The 24,784-nt window shown below is 40.1% G+C and overlaps 1 protein-coding gene across 1 annotated transcript in view; it reads right to left on the reverse strand.

Moving 5' to 3' along the window:
• The window catches only part of LOC140362778 (cadherin-4-like), a 297,462-nt gene that overhangs the window by 42,978 nt on the left and 229,700 nt on the right, over window positions 1-24,784 (reverse strand). Inside the window, exons 6-8 of the mRNA XM_072448968.1 lie at window positions 11,165-11,320; window positions 6,088-6,232; window positions 1,375-1,547 (exon numbers count right to left, since the gene is read on the reverse strand). Of these exons, the coding sequence (XP_072305069.1) occupies window positions 1,375-1,547; window positions 6,088-6,232; window positions 11,165-11,320 (474 nt within the window). The remainder of the gene's footprint in view (window positions 1-1,374; window positions 1,548-6,087; window positions 6,233-11,164; window positions 11,321-24,784) is intronic.

Below are 24,784 nucleotides of genomic sequence, written 5' to 3' on the forward strand. Positions count from 1 at the left end.
TAACAAAGTGCATATTATGTACAAAAACATTACATATGTGACAACTTGAGGTGAAAATGAGCAATCTGATACAAAAACTGAGAACAATATGAACTACAATGTTTTGTCCAGACGCACACGTTTAGTGAGAATGCCACATTAAGTTTTATAAATGAGACCCCACTGGACAGTTTTTTAAAATCAACTTTTTAAAATCAAAACTACCTTTGAAACATTTTCTGATGTCCAGAAAAACACTTTGGTCTTCTCATTATTGTGAAGTGCACTGTAAATAAAGAATTGATTGATTCTACCATGCTTTTATATACACTTTTAGGTTTAGAAGAAGGGCAGGTACATTTATCGTTACATTGCAGTCCAGAATAACTTTCCACCATGCTCCTTTTTATTTTTCTTCATGTCTGTTCTGGTGCCTCCTCACTCATCACTTGTCACCCAGTCTCTCCTGTCAATCCACCTCCCCACACATCACTCCTCATCTCATTCTAACCATCTGCATTCCCTTCATCTACCCGTTTTCTTCACCTACTTCATGTCGTTTCCATCATTACTAATGTTTTATCGTGTAGGCTTTTGTGCATCTCTCAGATTCCACATCCTACTCCATCTTTACCTCAGAACCATTTACGGACACAAGATACAACTGAAAATGTCTACAGGAGGTGCCCAGTGCTGTGTGATGTGTTGCTAATAGGTCTGTCACCAATATGACAGTTTGGGAGGAGAATCTGTCCTGGACATTTCTTTTGCAGACTTGTCACCGCCACGTCGCCCATGTGGCAATATAAACACATTTTGGATCTTGTCACAACTTTCAGAACAGCATAAACAAGGTGACCGCAGAGGGAAGGCAATTTACTGTAAGGAAAAAAAAAAAAAAAGTCTGGATGTCCAGGGTGACAAATGGTCGCAAAACATTTGTAAGAAGTTGCATCTCAGAGTGTCATCGAGGTAAAAAATGTGTTAGCAAATGGTGCTCCATAAACAGAGATAAGAGTGGACGGTGGCTGGGCCTGCTGTTTTTCATCCAAACTGCAGAACTAAATCTCTAAAGTATTTCATCACGACAAGACCCATATTTTATGTAAATGTTATTGAGCTGCTAATTGAGCTATGATTATAATAATTTTCAGGGTGAAAAACCTGCACTATAGGCATTAAAATGAAATTACGCAAATATAATTAAAATGATGACTGAGAATTATTTCGTTTTTGGATCATTAGGCCACTCATTGGTTTAGCGAGCGCATACATCTAACTACTAAGAGAAAACCACACTAACTACACTTAACTAATATTGTCTGGTTTGATTTCCGAAAACACCCGAAGCCTCATTGATATTTTGTCGCGGCATTATTGTTTTGGCAGACGCACCTCTCGGTCCAGGCCAGGTGCCACGGTGACGATGTCTCCGGTTTCGCTGTTGATGGTGAACATGTTTGGGATGGGGCTGTGAGGCGTTTGGGACAGGATCCGGTAGCGCACCATCCCGTTGGCAGTGGTGTTGTCATCGGCATCGAACGCCGCCAGGTGCATCACATATGTCCCTGAGGAGAGAGAAGGAGGGGCCCACAGATGAGTACGGTGCTGGTGGGAGTTAGTCATCCTTACATCAGCAATCTGTCTCACAGAGGGGTGGCCTACAACAAAATGTGAACACTCAAGTATTAAAAAGTATTTAATGCATTTGTTTATCTGTAAATGAATTGATATTATTACATATTTGCTACAACTGCTAGGCTACTACTACTGCTATTTCTTTCTTTTTTAAATGAATGATAATAATGCATTGCACTTTTTTACAGCCTCAAATATGTACAGAAGTTTATCTATTTAATTTTGATTTAAGAGTAGCAGAACTATTCCACCAGCGCTGACATAAACTGTACTATATATCCAGATTTCTCGCGCAGGTAGGATCTCTGACTGACTGTTGGCTGAAACGCTAAAGCCTGCTTCTTGAACGCACGCCTTGTTTGCCGTCTGCTTCCTCGCGCTCATAAAACTCTGTCCAATGATTGGCTGTCACCCAGAGCCTGCCATCTCCCCAGACGCCTCGCTCTACCTCTGCTCCAGCCGCCTCTAATTGCCACGGATAGTGATATCGTGGCAGTGACAGGGCCTGTCCGAGGATAATTGTTAGCGTGGCTCCCATTTCAAACTTCATTACATTTCAAAGCAACATTTGTCGATGACTGGGCCGCAGGGAGCACTCAAAAGGACCTCTCAGAGCCACGGGTGAAGAACGCTGGCATAAAATGAGGAAAAGGACTCTCCATATTTGGTTTGATTCCAAGTCTCACTCACTCCTTTAAGGATACGTGTGAGAATACAAACTTTGTACTGAAGTATATACACATAGTTAATGCTGAAGAGGCATTAAGAGGTATTCATTAACTTTCTATTTTATAAGCCTCACATGCCATAGGTTAGATGCAAGTTCTTGAGTGAAGTTTTGAATCTAGTTACTATGAATAGTTTTTTGCAATGTACTTGTATGAATAACTTACTTACTTTGTGGAGAGATGGGACAGAAGACGACAAACCACAACGTGTTACACATCACGCGGGTAATTTCATTCACACTCTAAAGGGCTTTAATGCGGCCCCTTTGTACGGGCGTCCTAAGCTGCGCCTGACAGGATTAGGCTCCTATAATGACGCTTTAATTTGCAAACTAATTCAAGTCTGTAATTGGCCTCCCATTGAAACCACTGGAACTCTAAATTCTGAAAGTCCTTTTTTGAATGATTATTGTTTGTCTGAATGTCACGGATACCACAGAGACCTTTCTAAAACTGTGTGGGCCAGCGCTAAAAGGCAGAGGATATGGAGACACATAGAGAGGAGATAAAGAGAAGGGACAGAAGGCACCTGCGCACCTTTAGTGATCTCCTCAGGTGTAATAAAGGATCAGGCTCACAAACCAGCACACACCAGACATCCCTGTGTCATTGTTCTGCACTGAGGTTAGGCTGAAAATGACCCAGTGGTGCTACAGCATGGTACATTTAATCCCCAATCTCCTCGGCACTATGAGGGGACTTTGCTTTATGGCAACTGCAGCCGCTGGCTAAATGAAAAGCCACTGGAGGGGACATTTTCATCATCTGCCAGCTAAAATAAAACCAGTGGGAAACACTCAAGAGGTTCTCTAGGTTAGTAAAAGTTTTAACGACCCCATAACGCCTGATAGACCCCTGACTGACCCAAAAGTAAAGACCTACATCTAGTAAAAATATCTGTGTGTGCAAATTCAAGCAGGATGATTCAATTTCTATTCCTGTTTCCCACATCCAATCGACCAATCATTTCTCAAGCTATTTAACAAAGATGCATCTCAACTTGCGCCACTGTTTCTGCTATGTGCACTTCTTCCCGGCTAAACTGCAGCAGCAGAAATATCAGCAACATTGGCCTCTGCATCTCCTCCTTTTCACCAGCAGTGTCTCGGCCTTGACAGAAAAATCATATTCTTCTCCTTCCTCTACTGTATACCACCAAAAGTGACCTATGTTATAACCGGTTTGTCTCTTTTAATTAATTAATCTCTCCTTGTTAAAATATGTGTCTTATTTTGTTTGAAGGACAAATATTATGCAAAACAATCGTCCCGGTGAGGGGCTAATTAAAATTATATTCGGAGCACGGAAAATCGCAAAAATGGAGTAATAAACAAGGATGAATAATGCTAGTGAGTGGTATCGAAAATTAGACCTCAGTGAGCTCTAATTTTGAGCGACTTGTGAAGAAATACTTAAAGACAGCTCAATAGCATCACTTCAAAAACTATTAAAATGGGGCCAATGGGGCCAAAAATAGCTGCAGTAAAAATATGACGCTCACGCGAAAATAGTTAATGTGGGAACATGTAAGAATTATATTATGACCCAGCCCTAAATGATAAAAGAAGCTGCCATATTGGATCAAATCTGGCCGAAAATGTTTGTCATGGTGAATTTTCAACAAATTGCAATTTTTTTTTTAATTTAAAAGAAACCTACCTTTAATCCATTTTTAATTTAGTTTTTATTGGAAAACGTTGATAGAGCTTGTATGAAGATTTGTAAGCTGAATGCAATGAAATCAAGTGCATATCTAGAAGATCTCTAAAAAATTACCCAAAAAAATATTGCCATTGACTTGCAAGGATTTTGTTTAAAACACATTTTGAATATGATGAAACATTTTACTTTTCTACTGGACAGTTGAAATTAGCATAATTATTCTCCACATCACATTGAACAAAAATGCCAATGTGAACATAACTATTCCTGCGGCCGTGAAACTATACCAAACTCTCTCGTTGCAATGAATGTAGTAGTATAATGTTGGTACTCTGCACTGGCTCCTGTGGCTCTGAGAATAGACTTTAAAGCAGCTCTGCTTGTGTACAAGTCTCTCCATGGCCTAGCACCAAAGTACATATCGGACATGTTAGTGCCATATGAACCATCTCGGACTCTGAGGACCTCAGGGACCGGCCTCCTGTTGGTGCCAGAGTCAGGACTAAACATGGACCGGCCTCCTGCTGGTGCCCAGAGTCAGGACTAAACAGGGACCAGCCTCCTGCTGGTGCCCAGAGTCAGAACTAAACATGGACCGGCCTCCTGCTGGTGCCCAGAGTCAGGACTAAACATGGACCGGCCTCCTGCTGGTGCCAGAGTCGGGACTAAACATGGACCGGCCTCCTGCTGGTGCCAGAGTCAGGACTAAACATGGGCCGGCCTCCTGCTGGTCCAAAGAGTCAGGACTAAACATGGACCGGCCTCCTGCTGGTGCCAGAGTCAGGACTAAACATGGGCCGGCCTCCTGCTGGTGCCAGAGTCAGGACTAAATATGGACCGGCCTCCTGCTGGTGCCAGAGTCAGGATTAAACATGGACCGGCCTCCTGCTGGTGCCCAGAGTCAGGACTAAACATGGGCCGGCCTCCTGCTGGTGCCCAGAGTCAGGACTAAACAGGGACCAGCCTCCTGCTGGTGCCCAGAGTCAGAACTAAACATGGACCGGCCTCCTGCTGGTGCCCAGAGTCAGGACTAAACATGGACCGGCCTCCTGCTGGTGCCAGAGTCGGGACTAAACATGGACCGGCCTCCTGCTGGTGCCAGAGTCAGGACTAAACATGGGCCGGCCTCCTGCTGGTCCAAAGAGTCAGGACTAAACATGGACCGGCCTCCTGCTGGTGCCAGAGTCAGGACTAAACATGGGCCGGCCTCCTGCTGGTGCCAGAGTCAGGACTAAACATGGACCGGCCTCCTGCTGGTGCCAGAGTCAGGATTAAACATGGACCGGCCTCCTGCTGGTGCCAGAGTCAGGACTAAACATGGGCCGGCCTCCTGCTGGTGCCAGAGTCAGGACTAAACATGGACCGGCCTCCTGCTGGTGCCAGAGTCAGGACTAAACACGGTCCGGCCTCCTGCTGGTGCCAGAGTCAGGATTAAACATGGACCGGCCTCCTGCTGGTGCCAGAGTCAGGACTAAACATGGACCGGCCTCCTGCTTGTGCCAGAGTTAGGATTACACATGGACCGGCCTCCTGCTGGTGCCAGAGTCAGGACTAAACATGGGGAATCTGCGTTTCAGTTTTATGCAGCTAAAATCTGGAAGTCTTCCTGAAGATGTGAGACAGGTTCTACTCTACTACAATGTTCAAATCTAAGATAAAAACTGTTTTGTTTATCTGCGCATATGACTGAAAGGATTCTACTTGCACTCTTCTCTTTTAGGTCTTAAACTGTTATGATTTTTGTGTGAAGGACTTTCTGAACAGGATTAATCAAACAATCTAGAATGTTGAGATATGAGAGGTTTTGTCTAGAGGAGTTTTTGTTTATAAGAGTTTTGTTTATAAAAGTTCTTCTATTAAGAGTGTTTTTTAAACTTCCTATAAGTTATCTGTCCTTTTCCTCTGTATCTACCTGCGTTGCAACAATGACATTTCCTCATGTGTGGACAATAAAGGAATATCTTATCTTATGAAGCTAAATGCAACTTCAGGCATGTTTTTGATGAGGGAACAAAAATATAACATGGTTGAAAGCTCAAAAAATTACATTTTGCATACCATATATTGAGTGAGGTGTTACCTGGTTTGGAGCCCTCGTCCACAGAGCCGTTGTACACCTGGTTTTTGAACTCTGGTCGGTTGTCGTTCATGTCGATGACAAAGATGTACAGATCAATGGGGTTCTCCACCTGGTTTCCATTCATGTCCACAGCGTGAGCTCGCAGCTAAAAGGAAATCATATGAATTATTAATAATAACAAAGATGCATTGGCAGACAAGGACATAACATGTAGTTTTTAATGATTAATGCTTATAAGCTTTATTTCCTCGAGTTGGAAAAGCATTTACTTGGTTAATGCCAGATGCCCTGTCTTACATAGCCACTGTAATGAACCCTGCCCTGGACTGACACTATATCATTTCCCTCAATAACTGTATTCACGCTTGTAACACATTATTACAGATGTATTGGAGATTATTCCATTTATTTATTTATGTAGTAAGTATTTCTCTAACCTGCTCTCGAAGAGTGCAGAGGATTTCATCTTAAAGCAATAAAAGCTACTTTTCTGTGTTCACCATGGCTGAAAAGACCAAACATTAAGACATGTTCCTCTCATTCCCCTCTCTGCCTATTAAACCATTTCCCAGAGTGTGTAGAAGAGGAAATACTATGAATACATAGTAAGTGGAGGTTAAGTGGAGATCATTTCTTTTCATCAATAATGCTTTTACCATTCACTTGTATTTACTGACACACTGAATAGTAAACATATTAATGCCTTTAATGTGGTTTTAGCAGATTTTAGTGTGTTGTTATACAAAACCCAGTAGAATATTCTACAGCAATAGTTGTCCTTAAAAACTTTAAAAAACTTTTACTGGCACGAGTTCATTGGTTGAAGCAGACTCGTTTTGCACGTTATTGCTGCTGTAATGGAGCAGATAATTACATTTTCATAGATGTTACCCAATTTGTAACAGTGCACACTTTCATTCAGTCACAGCTCTTTTAAAACACTAGTACTTTGGTCTTATTTTTTGCCACAAACCAGGGATAACAGAACAAAAACACTAATGGCTTGAATTTCTATTGTAGCGTTGTCAAAGCACTTGATATAGCAACATTTAAAATGTATTGATTGATTATAGCGGATTAATGCCTGTTAGACAATTTAGTTATTTTAATTTTTTTTAAATTAATCCATGCATTCATTTGTTGAATTAACGTTCCCATTTTGATTATATTTTATGATTGACACAGTATTGATTTCATTATTATTTGAAGGTCGCCACGACCACGACAACAGCCACCGATCACACACGATTCATTACGGAGTGATTCACTGGTTAGTGCTGTGGTGAAAGTGTAAACCTTTGGGCATGTGGCTGAATTACAATACAGTATTTTCATTTTTAAAAAAGTGCCAAATTCCACACTGAACAGTACAGGCGAACGCACTTTTGCCCTTTCTGCTTAAAAACTCTGAAACACCCACCCAAACAATCTGCTCTCATTTCAAATTCTCCTCAGTTGTGCTCAGATCAATGGAATTGCCAAGTCTCGCTCTCAAAGTTTGGACACAGACTTATTACTGAAATCAATACGTGGTGTAAGATATATCCTGACCGGCTGGGGTTTTATGAAGTCTATTGGAAAAATAAAGAATGTGCAGAACAAGAGGAAATGAGCAGATTATTAGAAGTGCTGAGTTTAAAAGAATGTTCCTGGTTTATTTTTCATTCTGGGTGTGAAGGTCGGCCCTGAAGTGGCATTTCAATAGGAGCCTGGTGCCTTTCTCCATAGTTGTGTTTTGATTTACTGCGCTTTCACCTGGGAATGTTTTCATCCCTGGAACATGACTTATTCAAGGAGATTACAGTCAGGTGGAGGCACCAGGGATGTTTAGTTTATATGATATGAAAACGGAGACAGATTGTATCTACACGCCATTTCAAAATACTGTTAATATTTATACTGGGGAAATGTCAGCAATCCATTTCAGGTAAACAGCCAACCAGTGTGGAACATCATCTTTCCCCATTTTGACATTTTGGATCTGTTTGGCTCCTTGTAAGCAGAACTAAGTAACTTTAGCAATAGAGCTCCCCCTGCAGCTCCATTGTGAAAATACATGTCAAAGAACAGACTCGAAAGTATTTTAGCAAAGTAAGGTATATGTAATCACATATAAACTCTTTTAACGTGACCTGTAGCAAGGCTGGTTTTCCGCCCAGAGACAGCAGGGGGCGACAACGGACACTTCAAATGCCCTTACAAATATATTTAATAAGGTAAAGATGTTACTTAGTTCTGCTTTAAAAGGAGGCTAATACAGCACAAAACACATTTTTAAAGTTTTTATAGCTGGGATACCTATTTTTCAAACTTTGAAAGGAGGAAGTAGATATTTAAATATGTTGAACAACTTCCAAGTTCTGACAAACCCTTTAGCACAACCCTAGTTTTCAAATGTATGTATCTTTTGGCCACTGGCACATGTTTAGAACTGCTTTTACAGACAGAGAAGTGAAGCAGGGTGGACCACCCTTGCACAGCCAATCAGCTTTCATCCCAAAGCTATCAACACTGTTCTTTCTTTGCGTTGATAAAATGTTTCATAAATAGATGAAGACAGCGCACAATGGTTTTGACACAAAGGCCTGCTTTTACATTACACTTTATGGGGGAGAAAAACAAAATGTACCTATTTGCTATAAAAAATGGAGAATGCAGCTTTCAAAACATTTGAGTTGTTTGTTATATACGAGCCAGATTTTCTTTCCTTCTTTTTTATGGTTACAGAGTGAGAGCTTGGACTTATGCAGATGCAGATTTAGTCACCATGGTTACATAACATGTCCCTCTGTAACACCATGCCAAGTCTTCTAATAGTTATACTGTGTGTACTCTTTTTACCTCAAACTTGTAAAAGAACGGCGGATAACTTCCACGTGTGCAAAGCCTGATGGGAACTAAAACTACCTGATCACGGCTTGAGCCACGTGAGCCTGATAACTCAAATAGCCCTAAGCGCAGCAGGAAATAGAATAAGTAGCCTCGTCTATCAGCCCCTCTGAAGATGCTCCCCTCCTCATCCTCACTCCCCTCTCTCCCATCTGCTTCCCACTCCGCACCTCGCTCCCGATTGCATTCCCAGGCCTCCCCGAGGTTAATGCGACTTTTTTTTCCCCCGCTGCATTGTCTGATCCATCCCCGCACCCAATATCCATGTGCTGCCATCGCCTATCACATCTCTGGCCTGAGCACGGACCCTTATCTTATTCCCCTATCCCTCCTCTCTCCTCTTTCCACCCCGCGCGTCCCACATCCAAACCTAATTCAATAACAGCAGGAGTCAGAGATTACCGCCATGTTTAAAGAAGACAAAATGTAATTCAAGGTCCACATTAAAGTTATTATCTCCAAGCGCATACAGGGGAGCGAGCGGGAGGGAGCCCAGAGTACAGCAGTGGTAGAGTCTGGATAGAGATAAAGCGTAAAAACACAAGCGCTTCAAGGTTCTTCCCTCATAACGATGCATCCGCAGTAGTAGCACGTTTGTACATTTCTGACATCTTTTAGAAATGAAGAGGAAGTTGGCCATAACTTTGTTTTGTCCTTGTATGAAGCGTGTAGTAAACAAAAAAAGCTGCAGAATACAACTTCTCTATTTTGGACTGGAATGAGGTAGTATTATATAAGCACAAACACAGACAGGTAATTCATCTACTTTCAAACATAATTGTGATTGTGAAATGAATGTTTTTGGACACCAGCTTCTGCTTCAAACAAAGGGAGCTGTGTAATTAGTAAACCCAAAATCTGTAGTTATTGAACCATATGCTGTTGGCTTTTTCCCATTATTTTTTTAAAACAAGTATTTTTTCTTCAACAATGCTTATATGGGTTATTGTACACTTTTAAATTTGACTTTCTTTTACTTCCTGTTATCTACTTCCTGTTGAAGGGCAGAGAAATTCCAACTGCATCTCATCTTATAAATGTATTATACCTGTATAAAAGCTATTATACTTAGCTGTCTCAAAGTTCCTCTTGTCTCAATGCTATATTGTAGTTGCACTATGCAACTTGTCTAGAGGAAGTATGCTATCTTCTTGTCACCATGGGGATGACTTTGTTTTGCCTGGTATATATGTTATTTTTAGCAACAAAACTCCTGCAATTGAAGGCAAGCCATTTATGTGTAATTCTATACATTCCAGGTAAAGCAATATAATTTTCATAGAGACAATCAGGTGGAAGGCCAGTTACATTTTTATAAGTAACTGCCATTCACTGAAAGAAGACATTTGATTGATCTCCACTCCTTCATGTTAGTAAATCTCTGCTTGGACTGCGCTGCCTGCATACGGCCTTTTTGTGCACAGCAAAAAGTCTAAGCGGGCCTTTTTCTTTTTTTTTTTTTACAAATCATTTCATTGATCGGAGAAACTCGGACATAAATCTGCTCAGCCGGCACTAAAGAGCTGGACTTGGTGTTCGCTGGGACTCTAACTCAGAGCAGCTTACCATATAAATACAAACAGCAGCAGATACAGATACAGCGGCTGAGACAGAGAGGCTGATAAACCCACTGTGGAGGTGTACTACATCAACGTCACGGAACTGCATGTTCTACTGAAGCTCAAAGACCAGATTTACCAAAAGGACTTGGCCAGCTAATAAAAATGGGACATATTATTTGAGAAAGATTAGAGTGCACTATGTAACTTTTATTTTAGGGGGTCCACCACCAAAATATGATCTTCACCTAGTGCATTAATCTCTGTCTTCCCTTTGGTAGGAATAATACATAATCTAGCACCTTATTTTTTGTTAAATAAAAGGTTTTGTCCAAATGCACTTTTGTTTAAACCTGCCACTGCTAAGAAGCAGCACAAAAATGACACTGATGCTTTGTTATCTTCTGTGGATGATTTATGCTTTTTGATTCCCCTTTTCTCCAGGATGAATTATTTAAAAAAAAATGTAAGCAATTTTTTAAATGACTTCACTTGAAACTAAAACCTAAAATTTAGTTTGATTAGATTTCAATTCACTTTTCCTCCAAATGTCAAAATAACATTCATTTATAAATCTTCTAAGCAAAACAAGATTAGCCATTAGAGACTGTTGTCGTAGACTCTCTTACGTGGTAGGAGGAGCGGTGTTCGCGGTCCAGAGGTTTAGTGACGAACATTTTGCCGACCACAGGATCGATGCTGAACACCTCGTTGGGCGGCTGGTCGGCGCCCACCCCGGTGATGCTGTACCGGATGGAGATGTCCTGGTCCTGGTCTGAGCGGATCTGCAGACAGATCAAAACACAATTAGGACATTTAGATGAGAGAAGCTCTCTTTATTATGGGACCCTGTGTTCACAAAACATGTACAGAATATCAAAATAAAATTTCAATAAAACCATTAAAAAAAAATTAAATAAGTTAAATATAGATATTACATACAGCAGGAGTCACTACTAAACATTCACCGAGGTCCAGTTTGAGAAGATTTCTACCAGCTAAGGTCATATATCATATAATATTATAACATATGTAAGAGTATTAAAATAGATTAATTTTTCACAATTTACCAATGCATTATATTTTATATCAAATATAAAAGATGTTTTTTTAAAATAAATGTAAATGATTTATTGTCTTTTAGGTAAAATCTAACACTTACATGTGACGTGGCAGAACATTTGTACAAAACAATACAGGAGAACAAGAGAATCTAAAGTCAGCCATATCAGATCATTGCAAAAAAATTGACCACATTATGGGCTGGGACAGGGAACACGTCATTAGATCAGAGAACAACAAGTTCAATCACTGGATCAAGGAGGCCATTGAAATCAGAAAGCGAGGCACGGACAGCATCAACCGCGACAACGGGGGCTTCCTCTTATCCCACACATGGGACATGCTTCTCCAGGAGGCGTGGCCTCAGCCTATCATACACTGATAAGTGACATGTCGCCAACGGTGGTCACCGTTCTGAAGATGACTTGCAGTTAAGCAGCTGAAACATGTCAACAAGATAAAAATGTCTCCTAAATTTATTGTCTCAAAAAATTAATCTAAGTTTGTGGATATCTTAAGACAACAAAATGAATGTTGTTGGAGTAATGCAACATGTGATTGGCTGATTGGTAGTGCATGCAAAAATATTTATGTCTCTCCCGTTACTCACACACTCAATCAAAAAAGTTAAGCGTTGCATAGCAAACTCTCATCAGTCAGTGCTGCGATTCTTGGTTAGTTAGTCGGAATAGAAGAGACATCAGGCTCCACCATGTAAAAGCTTTCTCTGGCCACACTGTAACCTGACTCACGGGGGATGTGCGGGCAGCGGGCTCATGGTGCGGATCAGGCCAAGAAAATATCATTTAAAAGTGGGACCAGTTGGGGCTCATAAAAGGCAGACAGTGAAAGTAGTTGTGTGTTTACGTGGTTCATCTGCACCTCTGCATTTATCAAAATGAATTTCCTCATTAGACACATTTCTCAGTGAATATGGTCGGATTGTAATAAAACACACACTGATGTTCTTAATAATGTCTGACTGTTTCTTTACTATTCATTTTTAAACATTCAACAACAAAAAAGAATAAACACTTTTTCATGTTCAGGAGAGGAGGCGGTTCAGATGCCTGTGGGTCTTCCAGGCCTGAAGATAGCACGAGGGCTATGACTGCTTTGATCATTTGCTGGCCTTGAATTGGTTGAGTTCTACTGTGCCTATCAATGTTGTACGGTCTAAATTGCCTCAAATTTCCCTGTTTGAAGACAAAGCTGATTGATTGATTGATTGATTGATTGAACTAACACCGCATTATCAACTCCAATGCACTGCCAGGGCCACTAACAAACAACTAATACTACTGTCCCAAAGCCCCACTATATTGGTAATAGTTATTCATTATAGACTACTAATCCTCTTGTTAATATAGGTATCTACTACAGCTTCATCTACAGCTACTTGATGTCCTAAAACTCAAAATCCTATATAAACCAAATTTTAAAATGCATAAAAAAGTAACTATTGCCCTTGTCTCCTAGGATATAAAAATGTAAAGATGATCTACACTGAATAAGAGCTATTGCCTGTTCTATTCTCTTCATACCACTAGCACCACATTAGATTTTTCACATTATTTCTTTGAACACGGGTCACTGCCACAGACGCCCACATGTCTGTCCATCAGAGTTTGGCATTTCAGTCTACAACATACTCAAATATTCCATTAAAGCTGCGGCGGGGAGCCCGATATGCATTCGGTTTGAGTTTCAGTTTGCCCGCGCCCTTTCAATAAATGTGATGTACACTTTGACAGGCACATGATGCGGGAGCGTAATGACCTGCTGGAGGTAATCCACGGAGGTAATGACAACAATTACACAGAAGAAGAAATGATAATAATTACGCTTTTCAGTGTGTGTGTGTGTGTGTGTGTGTGTGTGTGTGTGTGTGTGGAGGGGGACACAAACCTTGAATAATATGTCAATGCAGCCATTTTATTCTCAGAAATTAAATAACAGGATGTACTTGTAAACAGCCAAAGAAGATCTTGCTTATGAAAAAGCCTTGCATTTTGGTTAAAGATGGACAACTAAAAGCTGCCTTAAGTGTCCCAGTGGGTCTATGATTTAGGCTGAAGTGATGTGTAATTGGAACAAATTATGGAGTGGTACATTGTCAAATTCAGAAATAGCACTATTTCTGTCCATTAACATCATGACTATGCTGTATACTGTAAAATTACTCAATCATGCACTTATTGTGGCATGTGGAACATTCTGTCCTGGTACACAAATGGATTTTTTTTTTTTTTTTTTTAGAATAAATGACTCTTCCGCTGGAGAGTTTGAGTGAACCCAGTGCACAAGAGTCTCTAAAAAAGGTTGTCTCCATCTTTCACCACTCGTCACACCAATTTAGTTGCACTTTTGACACACAGGAATTCAAGCCTGCTGAGAAAATAGCTGGAGCAACTAACAAGGACAAGGGAAGGACATAGTGTATTAGACAGGTGTCATCCTGATTTGTCCTACCACCGGAAGGGGCACAAAAATCACTGTCAACGTCCATTGCACTTATTGTCATTATCTGGTGGTGACTCATAAAACTGGTTGGGTACAATATAGACGACATCCAGGGATCATTTTACGGCCGCAAACCTAAGTGAGTGGCAAACAGGCTGCAGAGGCTGGTGTAGCCCTTGGAACACAGTGTGGGGTAGCAATTCAACTGGTAGAACTAAATAAAATGAGTTAAGAAACGTTAACGATCATGCTAACGGTTTGGTTAGCATGTTGACTTGCTATTGTTGATGGTATGAATGGTTAAACTGTTTCGTTTGGAGATCTAATTGTTGGATTTTCATTGATGATTCTGTAACTCCTCCTGCACCATGTAACTTTTCTGGTGGATGATCTGCCGCACACTTGTCCCCATGGAGATGTTATTGCTTTGCCTGAAATGCTTCGCAGTATGACCTCAAATCTACTCCACCAACTTAAGTTACAGGTCTGTGGAGAGACAAGCCGACCAATGGTTAGAATGATGTTTTAAACCTATTTTTGAGCAATACAAACACTTAAAATCCAACAGATGATTTTAAAGTCCTACTGTGGAATATGGAACCTCTGAGTTCTGTTCTGTCGATTGTACTCGTGTCATTTTGAGATGGTGCTGTTGCAAGAAGCAAAGAATGGTTTTAAACGTTGCCTGATAAATTGAAATAAGATTAAACAGATTAACCGAATTCTCCATATTTTTATTTTTAAGTTTAACTAATAGTATCATTTTACACTTCCGTCCTTTCCGTCATCATCCGTCTCAACACTACAGGACATAATGACTCCTCTTTATTGAGAATTTTCCGCGGCATTCGAGACATGTTTTGTGCATCACACAAACACAAATGAATGGACGAGATTGCGAGATGGGCTGTCACAACATCCCACTAATGCTATTTATTTGTGCGTGAGTCCGTGTATGTTTTTCCTTTGGGCCGTTGAGAGGAGCGAGTGGAGCGAGAGAGGGAGAAGAGTGTCAAAATGCCCCGCACATATCTGCTTGAATCACCGCTGACAGCTCTTATAATTAACAAGCAGCAGGCCTCCATTCACACAACACTAAAATAAACCAGTTTAACACTACAAGGAACAACTTTATGCACAATGTGAACTCTCAGTGTCTCAAAGTAGAGTTCCGTTTGAATCTTTTTGAAGCTTATTATAGAGGCAATTGTTGGTATGCAAGCTAAAGTATCATTTTGAGCCTGAATATCTTACTCATTACAGTAAACAAGGTTGAACTGCCCTAAATAACTAGTTCAAATATTGCCCAAGAGCATATTTCTCTCCTCAGGCAAGACCGAATAGAAACTTGCCAAATCACTGTCTTGACTGGTTTCCTGTGGCAACACTGACGGAATAAAGTTGAAAGATAATTAACAACAAAGCTCTCTACGTTTTAATGCTGCTGGCATATGGAAACATTAACCCTATATGACCTGCAATAGAGCAAGTCTGCCTCAGCATTATTTTACATTTTTGCTGCTGTAGTGTAAATTTTAGGACTCTTAGGTAATGTTATACACTTAAACAACCCTCACACTTCAAATGCAAGCAATATATTACAAATAAGACCATGTTTGATATTTAAAATAACAAACATGCCCCATAAAAAATAAAATAGCCTACTGAATCAAATTTGTAAAGTTTTCTTTTTAGACCTGAGAAAAGTAATCTAGCGGTTACACTTTTTGAGATACAGATGTTTTTGAATAGCCGACAGAGGCTAACCAACTTATATAAGACAATATAATGACATCTATGCGCGTTCTGTTTTGGACTGAATATGAGGTTGCACGTGCGTTGCGCGGTGCGTTGTCAGTTCTTTGGGATGAAAGTCAGGTTTACCAACGTGATAAAAATATTCGACACGGCGGTTTTAGGAAAGACCGGTCGGTGAGTCAGCAAAATAATTGAAAAATAAAAGATTTTGACGTTTCTTCAACAAAATGCTGATATTTTTTTTTTCCAGTTGGCTAGTTTCATACCGGGTTGGTCGGGTTACGGCAAACAGACATATTATTTTGCTAGGCCTAATCTAAAATATTTTTTTCAAGAGCTGAATAAAACAAATACACAAATATAGGTGAATTAATTGATTAAACATTTCAACGTAAACATTTTTAGAGGTCCCAAATCAATAAAATAAATAATGTACTGTGAATACTGTATTTACCTGTGGATTGTTTGTGAGAAACGTAGACGACAAAAAACATTGCAGAAGGAGGTTATGAATGCATTATTATATAGTGTAGAGTGCGTATTAGAGCTTTATTTTTCTTTTTTAATTGGGTTTACTGAAATGGGAGCACATGCTGTGGAAGGTCAAAACGGTGAAATGACATTGATTTCAGTGTCTCACCAACAATAATGGTTCAAAAAATAATAATATAAAAAGTCTACAACGTTGTCACTTCTCCTCTCCCCTTGCATCTTCCTCCACAAGGTAGAAACAGAAGTCATGCATGAGAAATGACATTACTCCCATCCGTCGGGCCTTGGCAGTGGAGTATAAATCCTCACCAGTTAGGAAGTGAGAGCTCTCTTCCATAAATCCATTTGGGTTTTCCCCGCCCTCACAATTTCCACAACTCGGGTTTCCGAAGTCTTCTGGTGCTCGAGGGGAGGATAGATTCAGTGTTGCATGTTAGCAGACTCATTCCAGCCAATTAGCGCTCCCTCCCACAAAGTTAAAATGGTGAAGGAATGATGCCAGATCCACACTACCCTTATTTGCTTCTCTGAGATGGTTGTGCATGAATTGCTGGATAAACTCAAAGTGTGCTAGTATTTGGTGCATTGAAGTGTTATGCTCCTGTGCTTCGAGCACAAATGATCAGGAATGAAAACATTTGAATGTCATTCTTTGGCACTACTTTGAGTGGTAATGACCAGTTCAAAACAACTACATAAACTAGAAACACATAAAGCAGAACCTTAGCCGATTGGCAAAGTAGAGATGTATTAATAGGAAGTAAAAAAAAGTACATTTCACTTTAGAGGGAGCTAAATCTCCATAGAGACAGAATATCCCCAGTATCTTCCACAGTATGGCATCGAACAAATCTATCTCCAGAGAGACAAGCAAGTGACATTACCAAGCCAAGTTACAGATTATAATCTGTTGAGAGGTGAACCCGCTCACAGTAAAAATGCATGCTTTAAATGAAAAAAAACTGTAGTACTATATTTTACTGTCATAATGTGACACATTCAAATCCAAGGAGACGAGCAGATGTGGGGCTTGCTTTAAAGCCCAGAATGATTTCTCAGAGGGGGATCAGTCTGATCACCACGCCAAAATTGCGCCTCGAGCCAAACTCCGACAGAACAGAACATGGATGTGAAACAAATGAGTTTAATGGTCATCTATCATTTAGAACTATGTGCTATGCTCAATTACTCTACAAAGATGTGATATTTTTCGGTCCTCTGTAATATTTGGTTTCTTTCTTTTTTCCTCATAAGCAGCCAGCTCCCTGTAATGCAACATTTTGAGGACTTTTTCCCATTCAAAAGATATAATATTTAGTTTTAAATTGTTAATGTCTATATTGTCTTTCTGAACCCCTTGGACAGACCATACCTGGACGACAGAGGGATTGCAAACGGATCACCTTCAACATCTAGAGGGGAGCAAAAGGTGCATTTCAACCTCATTTAACAGTGTTTTTGTCATTTCAGGTGTGGTAGATAATGACACTTAATGGAATAGTACAATCTTTGCACTCTTTTGAAACTCAATGTGCACCCTGAGTCAGTTTGGTCTAGACCCGAGCCTGGCAAAGAAAAACAAAAAATATATAGATAGTGTTCCCTGGAGATTCACTCAAAATTCACCCATTCCAAATCCTTTTTTTAGCCAACAACAAACAAATGCGAGTGACAACATTTCTTTCAAGCAGACAAAATAACAAGTCTTATAATAAATCACATGTAAACACGGATGTACATAATGGAATCCAATATAAACATGTCAAGAAAACGTATCTTCAAGCTGCCACTAAATTCTATCAGTCTTATTTTTGACAGGCGAGATGTAATTTCAACACTGAGCATCTTTCATCTCCGCTTTACAAAGGACAGGGCTGCAAAAAGCTCACCGTGACACCAATGGGAAGAAAGAAATAAAAACCCTGGTGAATGAAAAATGGAAGACAAAAAACATCTGAAGAATGTAGAAAGAGAAAAAAAAAAGCATTAGCAATCAGACACTGTCTAAATGACCTATTTGTTGACGGATCAAAGCAATTCCCTTCATTACTGACAACTTGTCGGCTTCTTAAGGAGATGGTATCAGCGAGCTTAGCAGCCTTCTGCCAGGCAAAACGAATCAAATGAGAAATGATCACGCCACTGGGTCTGCGGGGAAAACGGCAGGGAGAGGGGGAAGGAATAAAGGCTGCGTCGACTCACTGGGGTGTAGACGAATTAATTCTTGCTTAAAAATTCATGTTAACTAAGCCTTTTAAATTCTGCTGCTTTGAAACGTGAAAGCCGTTAAACTGTTGTTGCGTAAGCTACAAAAGGCCAAATGGAGCTGCTTTTAACTATTTGGAAATAAACAGCATTGGGTTGTTATAATGGTATTATAGAAATATTGAGCAGTAAAGAAAACATGTGGCTTATGCATTGTTCTCAGCTTTCCTAAAGAGAGGAGTTTGAATTGCCACAAATTTAGACATTCAAATTTCCTTTTAAAACAACAAAAAATCCAGTATTTTTTTAATTAAATTGCTCATCTTGAACATGTTTGGAAATGTAAGCAGTTCAGTCCATGAATCTGAATCTTGAAATCTATTTTAAAATCCAAAACACATATTACATTTTAGTAATTGACTCAAGTGTTTTAACTGTTGTGATTGTTTAATTATGTGCATGTATTAGATATGGTTTGTGAACTTTTTATATTTTACATATTTTTGTGACTGAACTTTGAGTCGTCTATGGGAATAATAAGTGCTGCAAATAAACCTGACGACTAAGGTCCACTGGGACCTGAATCCTGATTTGAAAACTTTAATTGCAAAAAGTCACAAAAAGTTCTTATAAAATTATGCAGCTCTAGATTTTAGATATCTATTCAGCTTAACAAAATTCAATATAAAGAAAGTACTTGTAATTCAGACTTCAGACTCCAATAATGATGCTATTTGATGTAATGGGGGAAGATAATGTATGCATAGGTCCGGAAACAGAATGAATTAAACATGATTCTGCTTTATGCTAATGGTTTAGTTAATATAAAAGCTAATGTTTGGGCTTTGGTCATTAATACTCAGACTTAATGGTATTTTAAGAATGAATGGATTTGTAAATGATCTGTGATTTAATTTTTAATTTTGTTGACATCCATTTCAACACTGCACTGAGTCTAATGACTTTTTGTCATAACTAAAAAGTTGCTGATCTGTGGTTGCAAAAAGATTGGAAAAGAAGGCTTGTGGTTGCAACTTTGTGCAACTTTGAATTTACAAAAAAGCTTTGCACCACATCCAAAAGTATATAAACATGGCATGAGCAGTACCAATTATTGCCAAGTATTTCTCGATATAAAAAAGACTGGAGTGAATATTGGTCAAATTATGTAATATTTGTTTGATCAAAATCCAGTGAAAACCAGAACTAAGTCTACACAATATGAGCTACACTTTATACTGTCTCTAGTATCCAAATCGTCTTAATCTAGAGCCTGCCAGGCCGTATATGAACCAGGCAACGAGGATAAAATACTTCATGCATAAATAGATTGTATGTTTTTGACCTAAACTTCTAAACTCTGCCTAGCGTCCAAACCTATTTTTTCCACCTGATTTTAAGCACCTTAAAAAACAAAAAAATCTTCAGACGAAACAGTCGATATTTGTAAAATGTACAAAAAAAACAACATACTTTTATATTTTCATTAAATGAGGTCTCAAGGTCTGAATCAATAAATGAAACTACCACAGCAATTTAATCAGCTATTTATTGTTGCATTTATCTTCCAAAGCCAATCTTGGAAAGGTAGAAGGTTGGGTTGAAGCAGACTTTATTGTCCCTGTGGGAATATCGCCCTCTGCATTTGACCCATTCTTTGACCCATCCTCCCACACGCTTCCAATCACTAACTTTGGGTGGAGCTACAATTACTTTTACATTCATTCAAAAATGTTTGTGGCAGAATCCTGTGAACGTGTAATAAAATTGCAAAACAACACTTGTCCTTCTAGTTAATCCTGCAAAAAGGGGAGGTGGCCACAGTGCACCGCCTGAAGACCCATATCGAGCTCTTTAACTGGACTTGGTCAGGACTACAGTATGCGTATTCATAACATTTAAAAACATAGACTACATATTTAATAGTCAGATAGTCAGAGAATAAAGGTTGGAGTAAAACAAAACACAAAAATTGGCATATTGACAGATTTCTCTGCATTTGACTCATCGTTCAGAGCTTGGGGGCCCCTCTCCAGCTCTTGTGCAAGGCTTGGCCAGGACTCACCCAGACACACACCACAATTAGAAAAACAAAAAGTCCAAGACACACATGTTGTTGTCAGGATGGAGTTGGTGCGCATGTGTGACTGGTGGTTAGGTTCATGCTTCTCATAGCATGAAATAACAGTGCACCATATTATGAAGGCACTTTGAGCCCCATAAACAGATTATTTAAAGGTACACCATGTAACTTTTCTGGTGGGAGATTTTATTGCTTTGACTGGAATGTTTTACAGTATGGTATTACATTTTTCTATCTCAGATCTGTGGAGAGGTGACCTCACTCATAGTTTTAAGGTACTTCTCAATAACAACACAGGTAATTAATTATAGTTAAAGATCATATGGAATATTCCAGGGAAGCAATAAAGTCTTGATGAAGAGAAGCAGGTTGCAGTTCCCTCAACCAGAAAGGTTACATAGTGCACCTTTAATGATCATTGAGGGCATTTAGTATGGTGCACATAGTGAGTATTAAAATACCAAGGGCAGAATGTGTGAATGAATAAAAAAAGGCACAAATGTGCTAAACGTGCATCCAACAGCTCTAAGTTCTTTGACTGCTGGGGATGTTGAAAAGCACACAAACATGGTTCGGCTTCGGCTGTGCCAATTAGGCTTTCTGTGGTTCACCGCTGCATCGCCGAATGCCACTGGTTCAGTAAGCAGCAGGACCTTGGAACGGCACATCACAGGCAGACAGCAAAGTAACAACAAATCTCTAAAGATCCTCTTCACGCCACTAAAACCCTGCCAACAGGCCTAACAACCCCAAACGCACACATAGCCACAACAAAGAGAGCACTGTAAAGCCCAAAGAGGGGCCCACTTTGACCAAAAACAGGTTAGAGGCACGTAGCTTAAACCCGAGTTACTACAAAAAAAGGATGTGAGGAAGCGTATCACACACGCACCATCTGTCAGAGATAAAAAGATATCCTTGTATTTCGTTATGAGTCAGCAAACTGTGCATTAAGAGCTTTCGCGCAGCCATTCTAAAACACAGACTTTAGCAGGGCTTTGATGCTCACTGTTGTATCGCTTCAAAAGGCACGGCAGGATTGCTGTTGAGCCTGCCCCTGTCTGAAGTTTGGATTTTCAAGAATGCACTTACCACCTTGAACATAATGCAAACTACCATGGCATTTGTGTTTATAAAAGGCTGAGGCATGTGTGTGAAAAGACACTACCACCCGCAGTGTTTCAGATTTGAAAGGAGGAGATACACAAGACAAAAAAAAAGAAAACACACACAAAATGAAAGGAACGAGTTTGAAATAACTTTATCAAACCAGGTCCTGATCCACTTCAAACACTCAAAAGATCATTTTGGACACCGTTTTTGATACAATGTTTGAGTTGTCTATAGACCGAAAACCAAAAAACTAGAATTCCCTTGATCCTTGTTGACATTTCTTTTTGCCTGGCCAGACTTGAATGGACAAAACTACCTCAATGTGTTCATGTTTCTCGCAGTGAGGTCGAAATAAAGTTTTTACATTCAACTCTTGGCCAACTCTTTTATTATGTAGCTTACCTCGAGCAATGTCTTGTCTATGATAGTTGTGGGATTTACAGAGTAAAAAAGAGTTCCACTTGCCTTCGATAATGCGACATCTTAAAGGCTGCATCTTGAGGTTATGTCTTAAAAGGTTCAAGAGTTGTTTGAGTGTTTAAACTTTAGTCTATGTTTGCCTTCTTACTTGTTTGAAGAAATCAGTTTGAGCATTTCTGAGAATAAAATGGCTGCATTGACATTTAAAACATGTCATTACAGACAGCACTTTAAGGGAACAGTGTGCGGCCACGCGAGCAGTCTGGAAAAGCTTTTACCTTTTTTCCAATAAAATGCCCCAAATTAAATTGTCCAAAAACCAGTGTGCAGGTAAATGTGGAAAATTGCGCTGAGGGAGAGTGACGTGCTGAAATGGAGAGAGAGTGCCTGTGCTTCGTGAGCTTCGTGAATGATGCAGGGGAGATTATTAAAAGATCTTCTTCAGCATTATGGCAAAATAACACGCCGTAATTGAAGTTAAGCACTGAATGACTTTTCCAATTATAAGAGTGTGAAAGCGGTCTGGTCCTTAATAGTCCTGGCTTACGGCAAATTAGAGGTGCTGCTTTTCTCCCCGGAGGTAACAATGAAATAAGTCTGCCCCGTTCCAGTGGGTAAGAATGAAAGGGAGGAAGCCATTGTACTAACAGACAATGGACCACCGCGCCCTCCTATAAGCTCTTGCCTTAGTCAAGTTTGGGCATTAAGTCTTGCCATTTTGCTTTTAACCTCCCTCCACCAGCTCTGCCCCCACGTGCGGCACTCTTTCTCATTAGGGGAATTGATTAAATTGTGAAATCGGGTGGAGTGAAATGGATGCATGAATGACTTCACAAGCTGCTCCCCTAAGGCTCCGACAAGGACACTACCAAGGACCCTATGCTGAAAGCTTTCTCCCCGTCTACGTTCCTTCGATCCCCCGGAAACCCAATTGGAGTAATTAGAGTAAAGAGTGTCTAAGACTAGGAGGGTAGGTGGAGAGTGACATAGAATATGCTTGCTATGGTACTTTTCCCCAAGGATATATGAAGAAGGCTGTTTCTACCTTTCATATACTCTTGCTTTTAAAATTAATCAACAGAGAAATGCATACAAGAAGGAAAAGGGGTGAGAGAGAAGACATCAAAGACGCCAGCAAATTGGCGGCATCAGCACAAACTTGGAAGCATGAAGCACGCTAGTCTTGTTTGTAGAAATACCAATCTTCACAGCTTGCATTTTTACCTCCTGACAAGACATATGACCTTTCTAATTCCATCTGCAAAAACATCCGGTTACATCATTGCACTGAAGCTTTTGGACACATTGGAATGAGCGAACAGTATGATTTTTCTTCCCAGCCTGAGGGGATAAACACTTTTTTGAAGATATTTTGAGATAAAATTGGCATTCCTGGACCAGATGTGAAAGAGAGAACACCGCGGAAAGGAAAGGAGTCCAAGCTAGCAAGCAACAACTCAAATAGTTGCAGGGAGGGTGCACACTGAGCGTTTGAAGTCTACTGGAAGTCTGACAAAACGGCCTTCTGCGTGCCAAAGCTGCTCATGCCAACGTGAGGGGGGAGGAACTGAAGAGGGGTCGGACTTACTTGTTGCTGCTGCCACCGGACGCCATATAGACATACAAACAAGCCAATGTGAACATGCTTGGTCATGGACACGGGCATGCACAGCCCTCTAAGTGTGTGTCAACATGTTTTTCTTTTTTCAGCCTGGAATGTTCTTGCTTCCACTAAACCAAGTGAGGGATTCTGCTTGGCAAAGTCCGCCTCTGCCAGAGTCCAGCTGTCGTGTTGACAAATGAACCTTGGAGGAGAGAAGGAGCGCGGCTGTGTGTTTTGTGTAGCCATGCATGTGTATATTCACTACAGTGTACACCAGACCAACATGAGGATTGCGCATGATGGAAATGACATACAGATGGCTGGTGTTTGGGCCGAGCAGCTGGTCAGTTGGCTTTTTGACTGAGACGGAGCGGAAAGGGCAGCGGGATGTTCAATTTCTGCATGGATTTGCAAACATGAATAAATATCGTTTTAGTAAAATATGTTGATTCACTTAAGTAGTACACAATGTTAGTTCTAAGTGAAAAGTGGTATTGCAAACAGGAGACACATGAAGAGCACTGGCACAGTTTCAGATGGATGCTTTCTACTTTTATTGGTTCTAAAACAAACCTACAGTTAGGGATGCATATATCGGCCCAGTATTAGTATTGGCCGATATTAATGTCAAAAGACCCAGAAATGACAATGCTACAGACTTAAATGCTCTAAAAAAAAAAAAAAAATTAAATAAACATGCAACAAATAAACTCGCAACCTGCAATGTTTTCCTCAGACATTATTTGACTAGTTTTTCTCCTGTGTCCGGTCTGAGTGTCTGACCGGACACAGGGCTGAGGAGAGAGTCGCTGTTACAGAAGGAGGCAGAGCAACCCCATGATGACACACGGACTGGAGAGGTTCAGAGAGAGGCTTTAGGCTGATAATAATAACCTAAAAAAACAGGATATTCAAAGATTTTATAGCCTCAAGTGGAAAGTAAATGATAGGCCTGTAAAACCTTTTTCGTTCTAGCTTGTTATGTATATTATATATGACAACATTTAAATTTAAATAAAATTTAAATAAGTAAAGTTCCCAATCCCTCTT

The sequence above is a fragment of the Eucyclogobius newberryi genome, unplaced genomic scaffold (genome assembly GCF_026437365.1).
Source record: "Eucyclogobius newberryi isolate DKJ021-1_F unplaced genomic scaffold, fEucNew1.0.hap1 SCAF_17, whole genome shotgun sequence".
NCBI classification, from domain to species: domain Eukaryota; kingdom Metazoa; phylum Chordata; class Actinopteri; order Gobiiformes; family Gobiidae; genus Eucyclogobius; species Eucyclogobius newberryi.